At 44.8% G+C, this 16,579-nt stretch overlaps 1 protein-coding gene and 1 pseudogene across 2 annotated transcripts; one reads left to right on the forward strand and one right to left on the reverse strand.

The window, feature by feature from the left end:
- Positions 1-2,974: 2,974 nt before the first annotated feature.
- LOC311024815 (calcium homeostasis modulator protein 6-like) lies at positions 2,975-8,719 on the reverse strand (the record flags this gene model as incomplete). Its single annotated transcript, XM_084027393.1, has 4 exons — positions 2,975-4,045; positions 4,992-5,342; positions 6,188-6,526; positions 8,171-8,719. The coding sequence occupies 4 exons, from the start codon at positions 8,717-8,719 to the stop codon at positions 3,656-3,658; spliced, it is 1,629 nt and encodes a 542-aa protein (XP_083883519.1). The 3' UTR covers positions 2,975-3,655.
- Positions 8,720-8,742: 23 nt separating this feature from the next.
- Positions 8,743-9,195, forward strand: LOC311024817 (glycerol-3-phosphate dehydrogenase 1-like protein pseudogene; annotated as a pseudogene). Its single transcript, XR_014599328.1, has 2 exons — positions 8,743-8,928; positions 9,061-9,195. The product of XR_014599328.1 is annotated as a glycerol-3-phosphate dehydrogenase 1-like protein pseudogene (transcript).
- Positions 9,196-16,579: the final 7,384 nt, after the last annotated feature.

Below are 16,579 nucleotides of genomic sequence, written 5' to 3' on the forward strand. Positions count from 1 at the left end.
TATCTGAGGTGAGGAACAATGAGCTAATCCAGTGAATTAGGCCCTAAAGCCGTTATCCTGTAAACACACCGTGAAAACGTGTCAATTAAAGTATAAATCTTTAACAAGCCTTTGTGTCGCTACAAGGGTGTTATTGAGTGACCTGATAGCTGCCGTGTGTGTGTGTGTGTGTGTGTGTGTGTGTGTGTGTGTGTGTGTGTGTGTGTGTGTGTGTGTGTGTGTGTGTGTGTGTGTGTGCGTGCGCGTGCGTGCGTGCGTGCGTGCGTGCGTGCGTGGGGGGGGGGGGGGGGGAGGGATACTGTCTCAGAGCCACTTTACATTCATCACATGACCCCCAAAAAAGTTCCCTCTTCCTGGTTTGCTTCACGGCTATTAAAGGCTTAGACATGTACTGTTTTTCAAATCCCATTTCTTTTTATTTTTACTTTAAGTACACGCTGCAGCTGCCGTTACAAAGTACGTAGTGATGCGTGCAGTCTGCATTCAGTTTCTATAATTCTATCAATACACTGCACCTTGAACTTTGACCCACTTGCTGTGGGTCAGAAAAAGCTTGCTGGCTTGCAGACTGCAAAATGTATGCAGTAAGACATCCTCGTATTTTTGGCATACTGCATTTGACATGGAGTAGGGGGATGGTGTCCACTCCAGTGCTCTTTAGGCACAATAACATTTTAATTTAAAATTAGATTAACTTAATGGCACACGGTCCTCCTTCCTCACATCTTTACTTTTTGTATAAAGTATATTCCCGAACTGAGGCCAACTGTGGACGCCTCAATGAAACAAATCAATCATCCCCTTGTATGATCACACGCCAGCCAGTGAGCCTTTTGCAAAGTGCAGGCCAGATCTCATGCGTTGTACCCCAACGATATGACAACGCTGAAACTCCCCCTCTTTTTGACCTCCTTGCTTTGCTTCTGTATCGGGTGGTCCACTGCACATGTGCAGACATGTCCCTTTCCCTGAGCCCGCAAGCCAGTCTTCGAATTGAGACAGGAGACAAATATTAAACATTCATGGTTTAACAATTCATAATAGAGTGCTGCAGGAATGAGTCATCAAACTCAGAAATGAGTCAGCATTTTTGCACTTCTAGTTCATTTTTCTCAAACTTCGTCAGAGGCCTGAGATAAGATCTGTCTTTAACACACGTTTAAGATATTTTAATGTTGTTGACATGATTTAGTAACTATGTCTACACTTATTTTTGTCTTTTAGAGAGAGCAGACCGGACCAGACCAGACCAGATGACCAAAGGAGACAAGATGCACTGTGAAGCCTCTCATTTAAAAAGATAAGTATACATTCATCTATGATATTGTACTTCTATGTGAAGCCATTACTGCACTGAAAAAAATTTGGAGTAACATTTACTTAAAAAAAGCTAGGAAAGTTTTTCCACACAGAAATCCTGTGTAATTTTTATTCCATAATTCTAAGTAGCATTTACTTCCTAAAAACACCTTTTCTTTACAAAAAATACTCAAGTAAATTTCACGAGCAGTATTACTCACCTATTGGAAGTACATTTTACTCAATTACCATTGCATTTTTTAATTGCAAAATCCAGTTAAATACTACAGGATTAATCCCATACTACAAGTATAAAAGCTCAAAGATATGACTGTCACATCTGAAGTTACATCAAACTGGTACGGTTGATACAGTGGTGGTGAATGGAATCCCTCTAGGACCTCAAGCCCAGGTCCTCCCTTTTATTAATAACATACCGGTAAGTCGTTGAGGAAGGTGTGGTAGCAGTCATCCACCACCTGAGGGTGCCACAGAACAAACTGACGGTCACACTGTGGGGAGATGAATCAGGAAAAGGAACCTGAAGGTGAATGTGGACCACCATGAGAGCAGATGGATACCTCAAATGATGAATTATTGTCGTGATAAACCTGATGGGATTATCCAGATTATTGACAGGGTAGCAAGCAGCAGACACACTACTTATTATATTAAATTGATTCATATAAAGGGTTGTTCTACAAATTTGGGATCATTATACGAATGTTTGGAATAAGAGTGTCTTCTCTGGGAGAGAGTCACAGTCCAAATAACCTCAGACAGGCACCAGATTCAAAGGATCCAGGATATGCTGGACTCCCTGGTAGCTCCTGGTTTTCAGTCATTGATGAGAGCAAAGCATATCACCTAGGGTTCCTGGACCCTGCGCAGCTTTTTAACCTCTTTAACCCCCTTTCCTACATATATTTATTCAAAACTGAGGGCCACTAGCCATGTGTCCGTATGATGAGTTGAGAGTGAGAATTTGTTGTCCTGACTAAAGTCAAGGTTAGCCCACTCTGAAATGCACCAGGTTTGTGTCACTGTTGAAAGCTTTAGCCTCAGGCTAACAGCTCACTTAGTGCAGTGTGCAAAGCCTTCATGTCTGCTACCTCTGCCTTGGCAAGTCAAGCTGACACTTGATTATTTTCGAGGCAAGTCACAACTTATCTGAAACAAGCCTGTTTACTCATGGTGGTGACTCCCATGAAGGTGGAAACATTGGAAACAGATCTAAAACTGACATCAGACTAGAATTCATGACCAGTTTAATTTGAAATAACACCAGAAGTAGTTAGTGTTTTCCAGGTTAATAATTCATCAAATGAATGCAACATATTAGAAAAAAATGTAATTTAATATATAGGCTATATTTTTTCATTTATTTTAGGACATTTGGGATTGGATGGATGAATGGATGGAAAGCGAAATTTCAACACATAAAAAAAAAAAAAAAAAAAAAAAAATACCCAGCCTTAAGGTACCGCCTTGTCTCATACGTTGCGTGGGACGCAGTTCCCATAGAAAAACTGGTCCAGGCTTGTTTCAACCCCTGAAATGGAGTTTGGCATAATGCATTTTCTGTTAGGATTATAAATTTAAGGACACACAAGGATGCAAATAAATGCTAAAAGCTCAAAACGGAGGACCCAAATGCAGGACGCCAGACAGGCAATTCAATTGAAAAAGCTTTAATAACAAAAGTTGGTTCCCCAATAATTGACAGATAATGACATTGATTGTGCTTCACACTTTTAACAGAAGAAAAAAAAAAACGCTTCTTCCTTCACTGTCAAACATGATACAGCGTACCATACAAAGGCCTGTTTAGACGGTTAGCATGTTTACCAGGGGCGTAGCCAGGATTTTAAAAAAAGGGTCCAAGTCCATGTCTGACTTGCTCACCTGCTATGATCAGCACTTAGTGTTATTAGTTAAAACAATAGCTGGCCTGTTTTAAAGGACACGAACCACGACAATCCTGGAGGTTGCTACAATACCCAATTTATCAGAAATAAAGGTCATGACCTCACTGTTTTCAGTTGTAGCTACGGCCCTGACTGCAGCTCCTTAATGTTAATTACTTACTTTGTGCTAGTGATACAATGCCTCAAATGCATGCAGTGTTACGGAGGTAGGGAGAAGTAGTGTGTTAATAAATTAGTGGTTATGCCATTCGTTAGCTTAGTGCTTCGAGAAAGTCGCACCATTGCAGTTTGGCAATCGGTCCATTCTTCAGAGTATACTGACAGGGCAGCGTTGAGGGACAGCTTATCCTGAGTCAAACTTGCACATACAACAGACTATTGAGTTACATACCAACAGCGATGACAGTGTCATCACCGTTTGCCCTTTCTCAGTGCATCTCTATCCCATGGTCGTAGTCCAAAACAGGTCTCTTCTCCGGCGTGAAGTCCCTGTCCGTCCTCTCCACGTACCGCTGCAACGTGCTGTAGTACTGCTCACTCCTGGAGAAGGTGTAGTGTGCAGAGATCTCCTCCCATGCCTTGTGGTTGGGGAAAGGGAACGGCTCAGGGTCCTTGTTCTCAAAGAAGCTCTGCAGGTTTCTCTCCGCCAGTTTGGTAGCGTAGTCCAAAGCGAAGCTATTGAAGCGCTCCTTCTCCTTCTCCACATAGCGTTTCCAGAATGTGAGTTGCAGGTAGCTGACCTTGGAGCGACAGTTTCTGCAGCAGGTACCGAGGAGGCCCCCGACGGCAGCAATGATGATGATGCACCAGCCCAGGATCTGCAGAGGTACCGTGAACATAAATGTGCTTTAATGTTCAAAAGACATTCTTTATCTCATACTGTCTGCTTGAATATACCTGGAGTCACCTGCCTCTTTAAGGGCCCCTCCCGAATAAAGCCCAGTATGCTCTGATTGGCTATGAATATGAGCCTTCATGTGACATAGGAAGGGAAAAAAACTTGAAGGGCTTGTTGAATTCCATGTTGAATGATGATGGGTTGTCTTATTTCACAGTGTGGTTTTGGTAGGCGCTCCAGACGCCTCCTCGCCATGTGCAATGCCACTGTGATATGAGTAATGCAATTGTAGTGCAAAAAGAACTCTCTAGAAAAGTCAGCCTCATGCATTAATCAGTACTAACATGCTGAAGTCATGTGATGTTTTCACATGATTTGTCCCACAGCCTTAGAATAGTTGCAGAATGTCGTCTGTGGCTCGGGGGGGGAGCTTTTTGGAGTCTAGACAAATAACCCTCCCTGATGATGTCATAGTGATGTGATCAGGGTTTGGGCGTTTACAAAACTGGGAGGATCTAACAAAACAACCTTCCTTTTTTGTCTTTTAGTATTTTGACCACATAATCAGCTCTGTTGCAGATTTATTTAAATATTAATGAAATATTATAATTACCAATGATACACAAACAGCTTCTATTCACATGATGGGTTACATTATCTTGGTATTGGCATTTCAACACTACCAATGCCTATGACATATCCTTGGTTTTAGTCCCTAGAATGGATCACTGGATCCTACATTTCCCTTAATGCAACTGGATAGCATCTTTCATTAGACCCTCTGTGACCATGATCTTTTGTAAATTTGTTGTAAATTTGTGTCTCCCTATGACATCATCAGGGGTATTTTCTAGACTTGATGAAGCTCCTCCAGATCCACAGGAGAACTGTGTGAGTAGTTTAATCCTGTGTGGTGTTTATCTTACCTGTGACTGGGCCCTGAACATTAGCAGCAGCTCCATGCGCTCATCACTGGACAGCTTGGACCGGTCACAGGGCACCCGGGCCAGCTCCTCCCGGCACTTCATGGTCTTGTTTTTACAGAACAGCTCCACCACCACATTGTCATCGAGACCACTGACGGCACACTCGTAAAAGGTCCCATTGAGCAGGGCCACCGAGAGCCACATTATAGGAGCCACATGTTTTCCCTTTAGAAAACCTCCTTTTGACATTCTGCCCCACGCAGTCCGGGTTCTGGTTCTCCCATGCCTCCCTTTCCTCCAGCGGGTCCAGCAATAGAGAAGTGCAGCCACTTTTCTGGGTTTTTGGTTGGTCTAAACCAAGTTTAAGAGATTTTAACGTTTTGTTCTAGGATATAAAATATGTCAGTGAATAAACAGAATGCAATATTTTATTTTATGCAATAATCCAAAATCCAATGGATTGTTCAGGCACTGTTTCTGCAGTCCGGCAGCAAGGCAAGGCAAGGCAAGGCAACTTTATTTGTATAGCACATTTCATACACAAGGCAGACTCAAAGTGCTTCACATCATACAACAAAGTGAAAAAAAATAGAAGAATTAAAAGAAAATAAAGGCAAATTTAAAAATGCATTACAGAAAGAAAGGAGAATGAAAACATATTTGCAATAATTAAAAACAGTGCAGACATTAAAAGATTTAGCAGAAAGCTATGGTGAACATAAAAGTTTTCAGTCTAGTTTTAAAAGTGGTCAGAGTTGGGGCAAGTCTTACATCTTCAGGAAGTTTATTCCAGCCATTTGTTGCATAGTGACTAAACGATGCTCTCCCGTGATTGTTGTTTACTCTGGGAATCACTAACAGATTGGTCTCAGAAGATCTTAGTGGTCTAGAAGGCTTATGTAGTGGGAGCATATCAGTGATATACTTCGGTCCTAGACCATGTAGTGATTTATATGTGAGCAGGAGGATTTTGAAATCAATCCTCTGACATACAGGGAGCCAATGTAAGGATTTAAGAATTGGTGTAATGTGCTCTCATTTTTTGGTCTTTGTAAGAACTCTAGCAGCAGCGTTCTGAACAAGCTGTAGCTGCCTGACAGTTTTTTTTCGGAAGACCTGCAAGGAGACCATTACAGTAGTCTAGCCTACTAGTAATAAAGGCATGTACAAGTTTTTCTTAGTCACAGCGAGGTGACCGAAGCCATCCTCCTGTCGCTCTCCACGTACTCGTGCAAGGTACTGTAGTGGAGGTCATCTGTGCTGAACTTGTAGAGGGAGGAGACCTTCTCCCAGTCCTTGTTGGTGGGGATGGTGATATCTTCAGGCAGTGTCTGGTCGAAGAAGCTCTTCGTGTTCCTCTTGGCGAGCTGTTTGGCGTGTTCAGCAATGCATGTATCGAACATGTTGCTCTCCTCCTGAGAGTAGGCTCTCCAGAACTGGAGCTGCATGTAGCTGATGGGGGAGGTGCAGCGGGCCAGACAGTACAGCAGCAGGTTGGACAACATGATGGAGGCGATGAGCAGCCAACCCAGGATCTGTGGTCACACGCAGCATGGATTTAGAATTCAGTTTGATCACATTAAAAGGGATAGTTTGGAGGTGTAGTGGGTTTGTAAGTGCTTCTCCCGCAGCTTAAACTTTACGTAAGACGGCAGTGAAGACGTTATCTGTGCTGTCTTTAAAGCCACCACGCTCCATTGACACAAACAGTAATTTTACCTCGCAGTAAACTCAAGTTGCTTTTCTATCACTGCCTCATCAGTTTTTTGCATTAGAGTGTGATTTTGTGATTAACCTTTTAATGGTGCGCTGTGAGAATTTACTGACATGATCATTTTTCAACATTGATTGCTTTTTGCTCCACGGCAACATGTTGGAGATCTATATGGAGCTGGGGGCTGGTCCTCCCCTCCCCCCCATGGACTTCTACTGCTAATATTACTACTACTATAACTACTATGCAAGCAGTTTTTTCTCGCCAATGTCTGAGATAACTGTTGTTGTTGATATGACACTATAAATAAAATTGAATAGAAGATTAAATTGAATGTAGTGAGAATTTGGTAAATATATTGTTTTACAAGAAGATGGCCCGAGCTCTAATTGAGAAACGAGTGAGAAACTAATCAGGATCAACTTCATAAATGATGAAGCGATAACCAGTTATTTTCTAATCATTTGTAGTTGGGGACCATAAAGTTGAGTTACTAGAGAACAGACTGAAGATTCAATGACTGAATGAATATCTGTGAACCACCTTTCAATAATTTCTGAGTAACTCTGAAGTGGCACAAATCTGGTAATGACAGGTGGTGTTCTGTGGTGTCCCCAAGTATGTTTAAAGTGATGCATCATACTAAATAGTTACTAGTTCCTCATCTTTTCCCTAGTGACTACTGAAAGTGTTGTGTTCCTCATTGTAAAGTTTTACAATCATTACAGCAGGGGTTTACAACTTCCTTCATTACTATATTTGTCTTTCTTTTCATGTGCCCACCGGCGCTTATGCAGTAAAGGAAGAATGTTTTTCTGACAATTATAAGAAAGTAGAACTGTAGGTTCTTGCTTCCTTTATATTGGTGTAATCCTAGCAGGGAAGCATTTGAAGAAAAACATGTCTTCATCTGACTATTCAACATTTGTGTATGACTAAAGCTAATCCTTCCGGGTTCTCCGGCTTCCTCCCACAGTCCAAAGACATGCAGGATGGGGATAGGTTGATTGGTGACTCTAAATTGACCGTAGGTGTGAATGTGAGCGTGACTGCTTGTTTGTCTCTACATGTTGGCCCTGTGATAGACTGGCGACCTGTCCAGGTAGTACCCTGCCTTCGCCCAATGACAGCTGGGATCGGCTCCAGCCCCCCCGTGACCCTAAATACAGGATAAGCGGTAGAAAATGGATGGATGGATGGATGGATAAAGCTAATCCTATACATGCCATATTCATTTTGCTGCAGTGGTTTGAAGAGTTATTTTCCCTCTTTTTTGTGTGGCCTACTCTGTTTATGATGAAGTTAAATATGCAGCACAAAGTTTTTGAACTTTTCCCCTATAATTATACAGCCTGATATAATATATTACAGTTAAAAACTGTATTATCATCACTATACACATCACCCTTCCAAAGCCAACCCCACAGATTGAAGCATCTCTAACTGTTTGATTTGCAGCACTGACCTGAGACTGAGCCTTCAGGTTGAGCAGGACATCGTTGCGGACCGTGGACAGGCTTGCATCGATGCCCGTCCCGCAGGGGAACCGGTGCAGCTGCTGCTGACACTCGACCTGGGAGCTCTCCTCTGTACACAGGTACGCGGTATACGCGGTCACGTTGGCCCCGGTCATGACACACTCGTAGTACTTCCCGTTGAGCAGAGCCACGGCGATCCAGCTGCAGGGCGCGACCAGCGCGGTGGTGCTGATCCGCCAGAGGACCGTGAAGGCGGCGGCCAGCCTTTTGCAGTTACGCAGCGAGTCCCTGCTCTCGAACAGACCCGTCAACAGCTTCCACGTCGTCTTGTTCAGGATGTAACCCAGAAGCAGCAGGGCCAGGGCGGGCACCAGCAGGAACACCATGCCGTAGACGAAGTTCAGGTTGTTGCAGGGGCAGTTGAAGACCACCGAGGAGAAGATCTGCTCCCCCCCTGCTGTGAGCAGGGCGACCAAGCCGCAACCCAGGCTGTTCTGTTGGTTGACAACGTCCAGGATAAACCTAAACTTATCCATGTCTCTGACTGCGTGTGACTGACATGCACACTTTCACTTTTCACCGTTTATTGGTGTCTATCCCCCCCCCCCCCCCCCCCCCCTATCGCAGCAACGGCTCTGTTTGCACGGAAACCTTCCTGGAGAGCTGCGACGTGGCTGACCTCATTACTACCTGCTACGGCGGCCGCAACCGTCGAGTGGCAGAGGCCTTCTCTAAAACGGGGAAGGTGAGTGCACGAGACACTAGAGACAATGTCACTGGACCTTTCTATTTAAAAGAGATTTAAATGCAGCTACTTTCTTATGAATAGCATGATTTTCCAGTGCCTTTAATCTGCATCTTCTGCTCGTCTTACTAGAGCATCGAGGAGCTGGAGAAGGAGATGCTGAATGGTCAGAAGCTCCAGGGTCCTGCCACCTCGGCTGAGGTCTACCACATCCTCAAACAGAAGGGCCTGGTGGACACGTCTGTATTCATCAGTCTCTTTCTTTAGCTACCTGTCTGTCTGAAGTGGGCGTCTGTCTTATCATCATCGGTGTTCCGGTATGTTTCATGATTCCCTCCACGTGTCTGATTGTCTCCGTCCTCTCTCCAGGTTCCCTCTGTTCACAGCAGTCTATCAGATTTGCTTCGAGGGGAAGCCGGTCCAAGAGATGATCTCCTGCCTGCAGAGCCACCCAGAGCACATGTGATCACCTGGTGGGTCTCACAGGGAAGGGATCTACACTGTCAGAAAAAAAAAGACGATGTCCTTTATCAATCCAAGTTTTCTATGCTTACAATGTAGAGAGAACCAACGCTGCCTTACTGCTAGGTCTCACCTCCTCTCCTGAAGTTTCCACCAAGTTCCTGGGAGTGCACATCTCTGAAGACCTGTCCTGGTGTAACAACACAGCATCACTGGCCAAGAAAGCACACCAGCGCCTGTACTTCCTCCGCAAGCTCAGGAGAGCAAGAGCCCCGACCCCCATCATGCACACTTTCTACAGAGGCACCATCGAGAGCATCCTCTCCAGCTGCATCACCGTGTGGTACGGCGCCTGCACCGTGTCCTGCCGCAAGACTCTGCAGCGCATCGTGAGGGCAGCCGAGAGGATTATTGGTGTCTCTCCCCCCCCCCCCCCCCCCCCCCCCCCTGCTGGACATATACAATACCCGCCTCACCCGCAGAGCCATCAGGATCGCAGGTGACCCCACCCACCCCTCCCACAGCCTCTTCAGCCTGCTGCCGTCGGGGAGGAGACTGCGGAGTCTCCGGGTCAAAACCAGCAGGCTTAAAGACAGTTTCTGCCACCAGGCAGTCAGGAGACTCAACTCCCTCCCTGCTCTGCCCCCCCTCCCCTCTCTGCCTCTGCCCCCTGCCACAGCCACCCTTACACCCCCCCTCCCCTCCGTCATCTGACACCATGCCCCCCCCCCCCCCCCCCCCCCCCCCACACTCACACACACACACACACACATTACATTCTGAACTCGGGGTCTGCTAACCCCTCCCACCTGCTATTTGCACTTCACTGCACTACCTCACCTTAAAATGAACATTACCGCTCTACCTCACTTCATACAAATGGTCATTGCAATTCAACAGTTCAACAGTTCAATGTTACTGTCTATTTATTCTATTCTATTTCTATTTATAACCATACCTGTCACTTTACTGCCTATTGTCACTGATATATTATATGTTGTATATATTTTAAATTTTAAATTGTTATTTTTAATTTTAGTGTTTACATGCCGTTTTGCACTGGGTCCGAGGACTGAAATTTCATCTGTGCTGTATGTCATGCATATTAGCACACTTGACAATAAAGCTGACTTTGACTTTGACTTTGACAGATCAGATTTGCAGCCTGACAAATCGTTGTAGTTTGGATTTTCCAGCTGAACAGGGCTGTTGTTATGTGTTTCCACCAGCACTCCTGTCTTTTCCTAGCCGGTATAGTCACAGACATAGAGCACAATAACTCCCAACACTCAAGATGTTCAGGGGATGATGCTTTCACCATCATCTTCTTTCTGCAACAAGCCCTCCAACTCATACGACCAAATAGGTCGTGTGTCACGTCCTCAAATATACGACCTCTGGGAGCGTATTGCGGAGATTCTTCCGCAACGATAGTAGTGGTTAAGGTTAGGGTTAGGTCGACGTGTGGAGGGGGTCTCCGCCGATGATTGACGAGGGGCAATCGTCCGCGCACGCGCGGGGGGGGGGGTAGGTTTAGGTCGACGTGTGGGGGGGGTCTCTGCCGATGATTGACGGGGGGCGATCGTCTGAGACACCGGAGTGTCGATATTTACTTGGCCGCTAGAGGGCGCGCTATTTTGAAACGTAACATATGGTCGTAATTCGGTGCTTGACACACGACCTATGTGGTCGTTTTCTCGAGGAGGACAGTCTGTCTTTTATACTTAAACCAATCTGCTCCATCTTGTGGTCAATATTGGTACAGCAATTAGAGGGGAAACCGGTATATTGTGCTTGGATCTTATTTTTTTATCATTTTAATATGAACTAGATTTTATTCCATGTGTAACCATTGTGATCACACTTTGGACTGGCCGTGCTGAGTTTGTCAGAGAGCTTTAGCGAAACCTGACCCTGGCAAAACAACGAATAGGTGGGCAGGTAAAAACTAATTTTACACAACTCATTTTAAGGTTTGTCTGTGAGTCTGAACCAAATTTAACCCAGGAAGTAGCCCTCTGTGTTTGTTATTGTAGCTATATATATAAATATAGCCCTTTTTTTTACACAATATCAGAATTAGTGTATTATTGATATCAATACTTAAAAAGAAATATCAGGGTTATCGTTAATACCTGTATATCACAACACCACTTCCCTGAACCTTTGCAAATAGTGTATATTTCCAGGTTTGTGACCAAATTTTTGAAGTGGAATCTTTGTTTTTTTTATTATTGTGACACTCTGGTTATCTGTAGAGTTCATATCAGTATTACTTGAGACAACTGAAACATACCAGCCCAAACTAGCCTGTCTGTGGACACCAGCGAGGGACCGATCTGTGTCAGACTTATGCCCTTAAGTTTTGTCCTGCACAAGCACACCAGCAATGGATAAGGGTGTTTACTCTGTGTTTAAGTAGAACTTCATAAGGATTATGCGTTCTGACTGCCACTCAGGTGATCATACAGTGGGGTTGAAAATAATCAAGGACCCTCACAACATCCTTCTCGGGAGCTAGAATGAAATCTGTATGAACAGACATGAGTTAACAAACCAACAGTGTGTTAATAATGTCTTTAAATATATCAGGCACGTGTCTACGAGTTATTCCTCACTAAACTGCCAAACTGCTGCCAAGTAAGTCATACAGATTGTATCTTTGCTATGTAATTCGAGCCAGGGACTTGGCACATAGCTCTGGGGATCCTGAGGCATACAGCAGAGCCAGGGCTGCACTGAGGAAGGGCATCAATACTGCCAAACAACAACACAGGAGGCGTATTGAAGCCTGTTTCAACAACTCGACGAACTCCGGGCAGGTATGGGAGGGCATCAAGGCCATCACAGACTACAAGAGCAAGGCAACAGTAACATCTCCCTCAGATGGTGCCACCCTGGCTGAGGACTTAAACAACTTCTACACCTGCTTTGACAGGGAAAACACAGACTCTGTGCTGCCCCCCATTCCTTCCTCTGACCCTGCTCCAGTCCTGAGCTCTCATGAGGTGAGACGTGTCCTCCGCAGCATTAACATCAGGAAGGCAGCCGGGCCGGACGGCGTGCTGGGCCGGGTGCTGAAAGACTGTGCTGCGGAGTTAACGGATGTCTTCACCTCCATCTACAACACATCACTGTCTACATCATGGGTCCCCGCCTGCATCAAGGCAGCCACCATTGTTCCCATCCCCAAGCAGTCAAATGTCACGTGTCTGAATGACTACAGACCTGTGGCACTCACCCCCATTCCCGCCAAATGCCTTGAGAGACTGGTCATCAAACACATTAAAGGCGCAATACCACCAACACTTGATCCACACCAGTTTGCGTACAAACAGAACAGGTCGACTGAGGACGCTATTGCCATTGTGCTTCATTCACTACTGGAGCATCTTGAGCAGAAGAACACCTATGCGAGACTCCTCTTTGTCGACTTTAGCTCGGCCTTTAATACAATCCGGCCTTTCAAGCTCCAAGCTAAATTACATCATCTTGGACTAAACATCTCACTGTGCAACTGGATTGTGGACTTCCTCATAAACCGAACAAAGAGTGTGAGAGTGGACAAGTACACGTCCTCCACCCTTTCAATCAACACCGGGGCTCCCCAAGGGTGTGTGCTCAGTCCTCTGCTCTACACCCTGTACACACATGACTGCTCTGCTTCTTCTCCCTCCAATCTCATTGTTAAATTCGCCAACGACACCACAGTGCTCGGACTCATCAACAACAATAATGAGACGGATTACAGGACTGAAGTGCAACATCTAGCAGCATGGTGTGTGGGTAATAATCTCATACTGAACATCAAGAAGACCAAGGAGATTATTGTGGACCCCCGCAAAAAGAGACAAAACTATGAGGGGCCGTCTGGGACATAATTCAGAATTACCTCTCACACACACATGTGAAATGCTCTCATATACACTACTGAAACACTCTCACATAAACAACTGAAAAAGTATTTGCTCACACACACTACTTAAACGCTCTCACACACACTACTGAAACGCTCTCACACACACTACTAAAACGCTCTCACACACACTACTAAAACGCTCTCATACATACAAGTAAAACGCTCTCACATACACTACTAAAACGCTCTCACACACACTACTAAAACGCTCTCACACACACTACTAAAACGCTCTCATACACACTACTAAAACGCTCTCACACACACTATTAAAACGCTCTCATACATACAAGTAAAACGCTCTCACACACACTACTGAAACGCTCTCACACACTACTGAAACGCTCTCATACACACTACTAAAACGCTCTCACACACACTACTAAAACGCTCTCACACACACTACTAAAACGCTCTCATACACACTACTAAAACGCTCTCACACACACTACTAAAACGCTCTCATACATACAAGTAAAACGCTCTCACATACACTACTGAAACGTTCTCATACACACTACTAAAACGCTCTCACACACACTACTAAAACGCTCTCATACATACAAGTAAAACACTCTCACACACACTACTAAAACGCTCTCACACACACTACTAAAACGCTCTCATATAACCAAGTAAAATCCTCTTACAAATTAAAGTGAAGTAGTGTGTACGAGAGCATTTTAGTAGTGTATGTGAGAGTGTTTTACTTGTATGTATGAGAGCGTTTTAGCAGTGTGTGTGAGAGCGTTTTAGTAGTGTGTGTGAGAGCGTTTTAGTAGTGTGTGTGAGAGAGTCTTACTTGTATGTATGAGAGCATTTTAGAAGTGTGTGTGAGAGCGTTTTAGTAGTGTGTATGAGAGCGTTTCAGTAGTGTGTGTGAGAGCGTTTCAGTAGTGTGTGTGAGAGCGTTTCAGTAGTGTGTGTGAGCAAATACTTTTTCAGTTGTTTATGTGAGAGTGTTTCAGTAGTGTATATGAGAGCATTTCACATGGGTGTGTGAGAGGTCATTCTGAATTATGTCCCTGACGGCCCCTCATACAAAACAACCACCTTCCACTCTCTATCGGCAGCGAGGCGGTGGAGAGGGTGGCGCACTTCAAATTCCTGGGAGTGACCATCACTGAGGACCTGTCCTGGGGCATCAACACCGCCTCAGCAGTAGGAAAGGCCCAGCAACGGCTCTACTACCTGAGGCAACTGAAGAATGCCAGGATCCAGAAACAGCTGATGGTGAACTTCTACAACTGTGCCATCAGCAGTGTTCTGACGTACGGTTTCCTTGTGTGGTTCTCCAGCTGCACTAAGGCCGAACAGCAGGCACTCCAGCGGGTGGTAAAAACAGCGGGGAAAATCATGGGGACCATTCTACCAGAGATCAGTACCATCTACACCTCCCGCTGTCTGAAGAGAGTGCGTAACATCCTGCATGACCAACACCACCCGGCCCATCACCTGTTCCACCTGCTGCCCTCAGGTAGAAGGTACAGGGCCTTATCTGCCAGAACCACCAGAATGGCCCACAGCCTGTACCCTCAGGCAGTGAGGCTGCTGAACAGTGCCCCCCTCCTCTCTCTCCCCCCCTCACATGGACAGTAACCATACTCCATCTTACAATAACTGTGAACTGGTCTCTGCATTGCTGCAGCACACACTATACCACCTCTGACAATGTACTCTGGTGCCCCTTGTGTTTTTGTCCTTCTTTCGTGTACGTGATATGCCCGTGGGATTCTGCACCATTGCACATTTTGCACTTTTTGCACTATGCACTTTTCACTATGTAAGGTTGTATGCTCCAACGGAATTTCATTGTTATTTATGGCAATGACAAATAAATGATGATTGATTGATTGAATTGTTTAAGTCTCCACAGCGGCTGTGAGTCTTTATCTGAGGTGAGGAACAATGAGCTAATCCAGTGAATTAGGCCGCGGCTTCAACCCTAAAGCCGTTATCCTGTAAACACACCGTGAAAACGTGTCAATTAAAGTATAAATCTTTAACAAGCCTTTGTGTCGCTACAAGGGTGTTATTGAGTGACCTGATAGCTGCCTCGTGTGTGTGTGTGTGTGTGTGTGTGTGTGGGTGTGTGGGTGGGTGTGGGTGCAGTTCTCCAGCATTGTGAAAACTGGATACTGTCTCAGCCACTCATCACATGACCCCCAAAAAGTTCCCTCTTCCTGGTTTGCTTCAAGGCTATTAAAGGCTTAGACATGTACTGTTTTTCAAATCACATTTCTTTTTCTTTTTACTTTAAGTACACGCTGCAGCTGCCGTTACAAAGTATGTAGTGATGCGTGCAGTCTGCATTCAGTTTCTATAATTCTATCAATACACTGCACCTTGAACTTTGACCCTCTTGCTGTGGGTCAGAAAAAGCTTGCTGGCTTGCAGACTGCAAAATGTATGCAGTAAGACATCCTGGTATTTTTGCCATACTGCATTTAACGTACTTTGACATGGAGTATGGGGATGGTGTCCACTCCGGTGCTCTTTCGGCACAATAACATTTTTATTTAAAATTAGATTAACTTAATGGCACACGGTCCTCCTTCCTCACATCTTTACTTTTTGTATAAAGTATATTCCCGAACTGAGGCTAACTGCAGACGCCTCAGTGAAACAAATCAATCATCCCTTTGTTCTATGATCACACGCCAGCTAGTGAGCCTTTTGCAAAGTGCAGGCCAGATCTCATGCATTGTACCCCAACGATATGACAACGCTGAAACTCCCCCTCTTTTTGACCTCCTTGCTTTGCGTCTGTATCGGGCGGTCCACTGCACATGTGCAGACATGTCCCTTTCCCTGAGCCCGCAAGCCAGTCTTCAAATTGAGACAGGAGACAAATATTAAACATTCATGGTTTAACAATTCATAATAGAGTGCTGCAGGAATGAGTCATCAAACTCAGAAATGAGTCAGCATTTTTGCACTTCTAGTTCATTTTTCTCAAACTTCGTCAGAGGGCTGAGATAAGATCTGTCTTTAACACACATTTAAGATATTTTAATGTTGTTGACATGATTTAGTAACTATTTTCTACACTTAATTTTGTCTTTTAGAGAGAGCAGACCGGACCAGACCAGACCAGATGACCAAAGGAGACAAGATGCACTGTGAAGCCTCTCATTTAAAAAGATAAGTATACATTCATCTATGATATTGTACTTCTATGTGAAGCCATTACTGGATACTACACGATTAATCGTATAAAAGCTCAAAGATATGACCGTCACATCTGAAGTTACATCAAACTGGTACGGT

Source organism: Eutrigla gurnardus (genome assembly GCF_963514095.1).
Source record: "Eutrigla gurnardus genome assembly, chromosome: 14".
In the NCBI taxonomy this organism is placed as follows: Eukaryota; Metazoa; Chordata; class Actinopteri; order Perciformes; family Triglidae; genus Eutrigla; species Eutrigla gurnardus.